Source organism: Bison bison, unplaced genomic scaffold, assembly GCF_000754665.1.
Source record: "Bison bison bison isolate TAMUID 2011002044 unplaced genomic scaffold, Bison_UMD1.0 scf7180017857978, whole genome shotgun sequence".
Taxonomy (NCBI): Eukaryota; Metazoa; Chordata; class Mammalia; order Artiodactyla; family Bovidae; genus Bison; species Bison bison.
The window spans coordinates 58,863-68,570 of NW_011488551.1; the positions used below are offsets into that span (position 1 = coordinate 58,863).

General features: G+C 41.3%; 1 protein-coding gene across 1 annotated transcript in view; it reads left to right on the forward strand.

Moving 5' to 3' along the window:
- The first annotated feature begins 1,849 nt into the window (after positions 1-1,849).
- Positions 1,850-9,708, forward strand: part of ISOC1 (isochorismatase domain containing 1) — a 27,567-nt gene continuing 19,708 nt past the window's right edge. The window contains exon 1 of the mRNA XM_010861740.1: positions 1,850-1,897. Coding sequence (XP_010860042.1) covers positions 1,889-1,897 — 9 coding nt within the window. The 5' untranslated portion in view covers positions 1,850-1,888. The remainder of the gene's footprint in view (positions 1,898-9,708) is intronic.

The following is a 9,708-nucleotide window of genomic DNA, read 5'->3' on the forward strand; positions in this document are numbered from 1 at the left end:
AAGCAGGCAGTTTGACACATGAATCTGAAGGTCAAGGAAGGAGTCAGCACTGGAGACTACAACAACTTGATTGTTGTAACATCTAGATGGTATGCAACTGATGGGAATAGATCATAATCATTTGAGAAAACTGTGCAGAGAAAAGAGGATTCAGGACTGAGGCCTGCTGTGTGCTGACATTTAAAAGTCAGATAATGAAAGAACAACACTTTTAAAATAAAGGCTGGTGAGAACAGTCAGTGAAAAGGAAAATCAGGGGAATATAAAGTAATGGCAGGGACAACCTAAAAAGGGTTCACAAAGCAGAGAGTGATCAGAGATGTGTTGAATATATTTGAAAAGTCTGGTAAGTTCAGGGCATAGGCAGGTCTTTTGCAATAGACATGGTCACAGGATTTGGCAATAAGATCACTGGCGACCTTGACAAAAGCAGTAGACTGAGGAAGGCAGAAAGCCATAGTGGAGTGAGTTAAGGAGTAAATGGAAAGAGAATTAGAGTCACCTTTCCCAAGAAGTTCTTCTGTGGAGAGCAGAGGAAGGGGTTCATATTTATAGGAGAAAAGGAAAAGAGTTAATCCATTATCACCTCACTTCATGTCTAATCTCTCATTGAGAGATCAGTAGAGAGGGAGAAAGTGTTTATGTAGGACAGCCATGGAGATGACTGGGAACAGAAATCTCTAAGAGATGGAGGAGCCCTTGAGAGGAGCAAGGATGCTTCCTTCAGCTTGTGAGGAGGGAAGATGTAGATGGTAAATGCTGTGCTGACCCGAAAAGTTCTCTATACAAGGGCATCTTATATTAGGGACTTGAGCATCCACTGCAGCCATGAAATTAAAAGACACTTGCTCCTTGGAAGAAAAGTTATGACCAACCTAGACAGCATATTAAAAAGTAGAGACGTTACTTTGCCAACAAAGGTTTGTCTAGTCAAGGCTGTGGTTTTTCTGGTAGTCATGTATGGATGTGAGAGTTGAACCATAAAGAAAGCTGAGCACCGAAAAGTTGATGCTTTTGAACTGTGGTGTTGGAGAAGACTCTTGAGAGTCCTTGGACTGCAAGGAGATCCAACCAGTCCATCCTAAAGGAAATCAGTCCTGAATGTTCACTGGAAGGACTGATGTTGAAGCTGAAACTCCAATACTTTGGCCACCTGATGTGAAGAGCTGACTCATTTGAAAAGACCCTGAAACTGGGAAAGATTGAAGGCAGAAGGAGAAGGGGACAATAGAGGATGAGATGATTAGATGGCATCATCGACTCAATGGACATGAGTTTGAGTAAACTCCAGGAGTTGGTGATGGACAGGGAAGCCTGGCGTGCTGCAGTCCATGGGGTCGCAAAGAGTCAGACATGACTGAGTGACTGAACTGAACTGAACTGAACTGAAAAGAGTATTCACAGATTTTGGTATCTGGGATGGGGAGTGTCTGGGAACTAATCCCCCAGGGAAACCACGGGATGAATGTGCCAACTTTTGTCAAAGAATGGTGAATCACAAAATTGCATTTGCCATGCATGACAAGGCCATCTGCAGCAGAGCAGCGATGACAAGCAAAAATGTGATTAAGGACTCCACACCAGCCATAACTGAACTTAGGGAAATTAAAGCCTAAGTGTAAATAGTGATAAAATTAATTAGGACTAGTGAGATGTTGCTAAACTCTCTTAGGTTGATGATTTCAAGAACTGAAGATAATTTTAGACACAACAGGAGTTCTGGGTTTGGGAAAGAGTTTATAATTTTGCTTTCTCATTTCCACTCCAGGAACCCGTTTATTGAAAACTGAACCAAACTCAGCAACGGACAGAAACTTCTTGATGAGATATGTGGAAATTCTAAAATACAGAATATAATAAGTTATAAACACCTTTCTATCTTCAAAAGATGATCATGGTGAGATGACTGTTTTAAAACAGAAATGTTACTCTGAAAATATGCTCTTTGAAAAGAAAATAAAACAGGTAGGAATACCTGACCAGGTCAAAATTATGACTGCCTTTAGTATATTAATCTATATCTAAATAATATCAAGAAATAAGGATAATAGACATTTATGACAAAGTTATAAATAGTATAAAAGAAAATATGATTAGGCAATTACCTCATTTTCTTATTCCAATGTTATTAACCTGCTTGTGTGTTTATCTAAATATCGTTCTCAATAGAACAGCTGTCTCTGCCCCACAGGAAGCCCAAACTCCCTTCAATCTTATTCATTGATTGAGCGAATTCATGAAAAATTCAAGCAATTCAAGTTTATGTTAACGTGAGGGTGAGCATATTATTAGTGACATAGCTGGATACACTAGCAATTAACTGTAAGATCTTTGATGTTGTAATCAAATAATAAATTCTAGCATGAAGGTTCTGCTAGATGTCTCCATTAAATGATCTCTAAGGTCTCCTCTGTTTTAAATTTATCCTGTAGCTCTTTAAATCATTTGACTGCACCATAATCTATCTATGTATAAAGTGACATCTTGACACTCTTCCCTTTCCCTTGCAGAAAATTGTCAGAATTCCCCAAGGAGGAGAGGGTAAAAGCTGTTTTGATACTTGATTCCTTTGCTTTCCTTATCACAAACTTTCCAAAAAACACAAATGAAGTCAGATAATCTTGTTTGGAGCCTGCTGAGAAATCCAGTAATCCAATAAGTTATCTCAGGATTCATTTACAGTGCAGACAGAGCAGTCACCTAAAATATATCCCTTTTGACAGAATATACCCTGGATTTCTCAGTATGGTGAGCTTGAAAATATATTCAGGGGAACAGCCCTTCAGCAAATATTTGCAGACAGCCTACTATGTACCAGGTTGTGATTTAGCAGGGAACAACAGAGGTAAGCCTCTGTTCTCACAATATATACAAATGGTGAAAAGTGTTAAGAAAGAAAAGAAAATGAAGCAGGAAATGAGTATAGACTGTGATCACAGTAAGTAATCTATTTTATATAAGATAGCAAGGCTGAACTCCTTTGATTTGAGGTCCCTATTTGAATACAGATCTAAATTAAATGAGGGAACAAAAACTCATATAGACATACAAAGCTCAGAGAGTATAGCTCTCTAAGAGAAAAATGGTTTTCAGGCAGAAAGAACAGCAAGTACAAAAGATGAGGAACGACAAGGGGTCAATGGGGCAGGAGCAGAATGAGTGACAGAAATTAAAATCAGAGACCTAATATAAGACATTGAATTATACTTTTTATTTTGAATTATTTTAAGTTAAAAATTCATGTACAGTAAAATGCATAGATCCTAAGTACACAAATAAAATACAGAGTATTTCCATTACCCTAGAAAATACTGTCACCCCCTCCCCCCGCCCGCTCCAGTCATTCCAGTCCTCTCATAGATAATGGCTGTTCTGATTTCGATCACCAGAGATCAACTTTATCTCTTTTCAAACATGATTTGAAAGAAATTATACAATGCATATTTTTGGTGTCTGGCTTCATGTTTTTGTTTCTTTTCAGATTCAACCATGTTATTAAGATATTAGATATTCATTCTTTTCTATTTCTGTGTAGTATTCCATTGTATAAATATATCACTACCTGCTTATCAAATCTTATTGATATTTGGGTTATTTCCACCTTTGGGAAACTGTGAATGGAGCTGCTGTGAATACTGATATGTGATCCCTTTTGTGGAAATATGTTGTCATGTCCCTTGCATAAATAGTTAGAATCGAGATTTGTGGTTAAAGGCCAGGTATATATTTATTTAAGTAAAAAACTTCCTTATCAATTTTTCCAAAGTGGTTGTGCTATTTACACACCCACTGCAATGCATACTAATTTTAGCTCTGTATTATTGTCATGGCCTTTCAATTTTAGCTTTTTTCAGTGGGGTGAAGTAGTATTTTTTGTTGGTGTTGATTTCATGTGTACTTTCCAGACAACTAGTGACGTTAAGCACTTTTTCATGTACTTGCTGGACATTCATTTATCTTTTTTAATGATATCTCTGTTCCAGTCTTTTCTCCCATTTTAATTCAGCTATGTATTTGTTAGCCACTCAGTCGTGTCCAACTCTTTGTGACCCCGTGAACTGTAGCTTGCCAGGTTCCTCTGCCTATGAGGAACTAGGCAAGAATACTGGAGTAGGTTGCCATTCCCTTCTCTAGGGGATCTTCCCAGCTCAGGAATTGAACCTGGGTCTTCGCATTGCAGGAGGATTCTTTACCATCTGAGCCACCAGAGAAGCTTAACTGGGCTATCTTTTTATTATTGATTAATAGGAGTCTTTTATATATTCTGGTTGTCTACCTGGTAGGATAATATTTATCCTCTAGCAGCTCCTTTTAGGGAACATTACTATATGTTATGAAAATTGTCACACTTGGTGCTCATTCCCATATGAACACATTCGTGTGTCTATCCCAGATCTCTTTGTTCCTGATTGTCCAGTCTTTCTTCCTCCGGATTCCTGACTAGCTTGCCAAGCCATTTGCCATTGCCCATGATTCTGTGTATTTTCTAAGCTCTGTTCAGGCAACTTCTCTTTCCAAGGAAAGTAGATGACCAGGTCACTGGTCACTGGGAGTTTTGCCCACTGGGAGGATTTCCCCTCATTCTTGTCTTACACCAGGATATTAAGCCAATCCAAACTTTTTATCTCCCAGCAGCTAGTGATAATGGATTTCCAGTGGGACCTGAGGGACAGGCACTGGTGAGACAGAGGTGGCTGGTGCAGGTGTCTAGACTAGCTGCTCTTATAGTTCACTGTTCTGTCCAGCCTTGTTTATTCTTGATTCCATATGCATCATGCCAACTTTCTATTTCCTCTTGCATTTCTTAACCATACGCTTTGGTGGATCTGACAGAAATCAGCCCAGGATGGGCTCTTCCACCTGCATGGTCACTTTATGTCCTAGTAGAGTATAAATTTCTGCTGCAGGTGACATGGCTTTGTTCCAAAACTAATGACTGATGGTCTGCATTGTGATTCTTGCAGGAGGATTTGCCATAAATTTAACAGCATCCTTTTGTACCTTTAGTGTTTCCATTATCATAGGACTTGTCAGGTTGTATGGTCTGAGAGGCAGAGGTGCTTGCATCACTGCTGGGATCTACTGCAAAGTCATTTCCATTGCTCTGGCTACACTCAAAGTTGGCAGCATTTCATGGCACACAGAATGAGTCTTGGCTTATGCTCAGTTGTGGAAGATGCTGTCTCCATGATCTAAAGGGGCTTCCCTAGTGGCTCAGATGGTAAAGAATCTTCCTGCAATGCATGAGACCCAGGTTCAATCCCTAGGTCAGGAAGGTGCCCTGAAGAAGGGAATGGCAACCCACTCTCCAGTATTCTTGCCTTGAGAATTCCATGGACAGAAGAGCTTGGTGGGCTACATTCCATGGGATTGCAAAGAGTCAGGCAAGACTGAGCAACTATCACTTTCACTTTTATGATCTAAAGAGGTCTCCTAGGCTGTTTGCTTCCTTCTTCATGATGGGAAATGCAAGTGCAAGAAGTAATTATTTGTTTTCACTGGGTGTCTTGGAATGCCCTAGATACTGAACCCTAAAATTTTACTAATGTGGTGGGTCCTTGAAACTTCTGAGATTCTCTCTCCCTTCTGGAGCTCTTTTGTCTTACCAAGGCCTGCCACGAATAATTACTTTTTCCTTATCTTCTCCAATTAGCATGATGTTATCAATATAGTGGACAAGTGTGATGTTCTGAAGGATGTCCAGTCACTTTATACCTCTTTGGAGGGAAAGACAGCTGCCATAGCTTTGGTTTGAGAAATGTAAATGTATGGTCCACGTAGAAGCTGCTCTAGAAGCAGCTGGTCTATCTCCCAAAAGCTTTACAAGGGTGTTAAATCCTGTATGCTGGTAGTTTCTTGACTGATAAACTTATGCTTCACCTCCTTGACTGTGCACCCTCATATTTCAGGGCCATGCATGGTCTCAGTTCCTGCTGGTACATGCTTGTTAGATTCTGTAATTCCTATGAGATATCACCCCTTTCCTTCTTTAGAAGGCCCAGTACAACAATGGCCTGGTTTTGTTGTTGCATAAACCTATGTATCGGAGAAGGCAATGGCACCCCACTCCAGTACTCTTGCCTGGAAAATCCCATGGACGGAGGAGCCTGGTGGGCTGCAGTCCATGGGGTCGCTAAGAGTCAGACACGACTGAGCGACTTCACTTTCACTTTTCACTTTCACGCATTGGAGAAGGCAATGGCACCCCACTCCACTGTTCTTGCCTGGAGAATCCCAGGGATGGGGGAGCCTGGTGGGCTGCCGTCTATGGGGTCGCACAGAGTCGGACACGACTGAAGTGACTTAGCAGCAGCAGCAGCAGCAGCAGCAAGCCTATGTATGGGCCTAGGTACCAGGAAGGAAGGTGGAGGGAAAATCCTGAGAAAATTCATGTCTTGCTAAGGAAAAGCCTTGTCTTCAAAACATGAAGGAATGCTGGTCATTAAGGAATCTGAGGTTAAATGCTAGTGTTAATCATTCAGTCTCATCTGACTCTTTGCAACCCCATGGACTGTAGCCTGCCAGGCGCCTCTGTCCATGGAATTCTCCAGGCAAGAATCCTGGACTGGGTTGCATGCCCTCCTCCAGGTGATCTTCCCAATCCAGGGATCGAACCTGGGTCTCCCACACTGCAGGTAGATTCTTTACCATCTGCGCCACCAGGGAAGCCCAAGGAGTCTGAGGACTTAGGATTTTTAGTTTTATCAATCCTATTGCCTGTGTCATGGTTCCATTTCCCAACCAGGTCCCTGACCTTGGCATAGAAAATATGTACTGTTTAAGAATTTAATGTTCTTTGGAGCTCTGCTCCTCTTAATATTAAGTCCTAGTCCTGATCCTCAATGTTCTCTGTCTTTTCACTGCAGGAATTGAAAGCCTTGTAGTAAATGGCCTTTGGGGGTACAAAAATCAACAATAGGCACTGTTTAACATGATCGTGTTTTAGTCAGACGAGGGACGATGGTGGTTTGGCCTTGGGTGGTAGGACGGTATGGATGAGAAAGTTTGGATTTTGATGATCAGATCTTATTGATAGACTAGAGGGGGAGAGAAAGAGGAATAAAGGATAAGCTAATGCTTATTGTACTTAGTAAAATGAGGTTGACACATGCTTACATGCTAACACAGAGGGAGAGATTTTGGGAAGGTGCAAACCAAATTAAATGTGAGAAATCTATTAGAGATCCAAGTGGCGCTATCAAATAAGCACTTGTATATATGAATCTGGCATTCAGAAATGAGGCCTGTGTGACATAAATCTGGAAATCAAAGGTCTATGGGTGGTATTTAAAGCCACACATCTTAAAGATGAGTGTGAGAACTAAGCCCTGGTGTACTGAAACATTTAGAGATCTGGGAAATGAGGAGAAGGTGGGAAAAGAGCTTGAAAATGAAGTAGAAGGAGAAATAAGAGAGAATGGTATCCAGGAAATGAAGCATATGATTCAAATGGAAAGAGTGACCAACTTGTCAAATACTGCTGCTCATTAAGGGGAATAAGAAATAAGCCTTTGTTGTATTAATCCACTGAGATTTTGAAGTTTGTTTCTGTAGTGCATTACATATTAATCAATACTGTATAAACCAACTTCTTGAATTGCTTAGAATTTAAATTCTGAAAGTAAGTACTTAAATTTAACTAGTAAACCTCCTGAGAGCCCTATATGAGACCATTTTGGGCATTTTATCTGTGATGATTTTGCCAGTTAGGATAGTTATTTTCTACTTGTCACTAGAATATCTGCTGATGGATTCTTGTTCATTGACTCTTTCCAACGACATTTATCAAATTTAGTACTCTAATAATTAAATTCCTGAGAAAAGTAAATTATCAATGAAATCTATACTTATGGCCCTTTTCTAGCATAGGGATGACACAGTTGGTACTCAGTAAATGTGGATGTGTTCTTCAAACACCTGCTTTATTAATGCTTTGTGTGTTATTCCCACAGAGACTGCAATATTAAATAAAATGGCCAAAGGCCAATCTCAGGTAGTACAATGGATATGGAAATTGGTTTCTTTGGAAACCTACTTAAAAAATCTGAAAGTGGAGTAAGTATGTTGACTGAAGACCACCAGAAAACATTGTACAGATGCAAAGGTGCTTGTTGAGGGGGTCTGAGGTTCAGACCAACTTCTCTAACCTGCTCTGTCTAGGAGGCATTAGTAAGGAGAAGGAACTCTTTTACAATTAGTCCCCCTAGACTAATACCTAGAATAGGTACCTTTTGGTAATCAGTCTAGACAAACTACCATTCTATTAGCATAGATTTGCACATCGGCACACAGAAGACGTTGCAGTGAAGTGGTATCTGCAAAGATGTCATTTGGGGTCTGATGGATTCAGACAAGTTTTAAATGGAATCTCAAAGTTTGATGAGGTGCCAGAAAATAGACTATTTTCAGTAGCCTGTATACAAGTGAGCAGTAAAGGCCAAAGGATGGTATTGGCATTACTTTAAAGCAGTGGCTCTGAACTAGGGGCAAATTTGAACTAGGGGCAAATTTGTCTCCTGGGGTATATTGAACAACGTCTGGAAACATTTTTTTTTTTTTTTTTGATTGTCAAGATCAAATTAAGTGTGAGAGGGAAGTGCAGGGTGATACTGGCATCTAGTGGGTAGAGGTCAGAGATGCTGCTAAAATCATACACACACACAAGATAGCCTCCATGGAAAGGTAGACTCCATTCCAAATGTCAACAGTGCCAACTAAGAAACCCTGCACCTTCCTTATTTCCTTCTAAGAGGAGGAAACCCCTGACATCTAAAATTTTATTTTATTTAGATTAATAAGCCTCTCTTCCGAGGACCTGACCTTTAAGGAAACTTGGTTCGTAGCGTATACTTTCCTGCTGCTGCTGCTAAGTCGCTTCAGTCGTGTCCGACTCTGTGCGATCCCTGAGATGGCAGCTCACCAGGCTCCTCCGTCCCTGGGATTCTCCAGGCAAGAACACTGGAGTGGGTTGCCATTTCCTTCTCCAATGCATGAAAGTGAAAAGTGAAAGTGAAGTCGCTCAGTCGTGTCCGACTCTTCGCGACCCCATGGACTGCAGCCTACCAGGCTCTTCCGTCCATGGGATTTTCCAGGCAGTGGGGTGCCATTGCCTTCTCCTAATTCCAGCTAATTATAGCGCCTTAAAGTGTTCACAAGTAAAAAAGTTATTTGAAGGTGATTGTTTTTACTTGCTTAAAAACAAAATCCTCAGCTTGAATTAAAAAAAAAAAAAATCTGATTTTCACTCTTAAACCTCTTTATATTTGCCTATGCTCAGTCCAAGTTCTCCCAGAAATTGAAATGAGATATAGAGAGGGTAAGATCTCAAATCCACGACTGGAGAGACTGTGTTTCATGGGGTTAAAAAAACATGAAATTCTACGTCTTGGATGGCACTCCTAAGGAAGCGTTGACTTCCACCGCTCTTCTTAGGGCATTTATCAGCTACCCTACCAGTTTCAATATTACTACCCCGTCTTCAAGGACTGCCTGCCTTTCGACAAGGCCGACAGGTAACGCACCCCAGCAGATCTCGCCGGACAGCCCCGAATGCTTAAGCACAGCCCCAAACGCCGCTGGACGGTGGGCGGAGCGGGCTGGAAGGCGGGGGCACCGATCTCCTCTGAGGATTGGAGCCCCGGGCAGCCCAGGAAGGTCGAGGGTGTGCGGGGTCCCCGGCCCGCCCGAGGTTGGAGGGGGCGGTCCCGG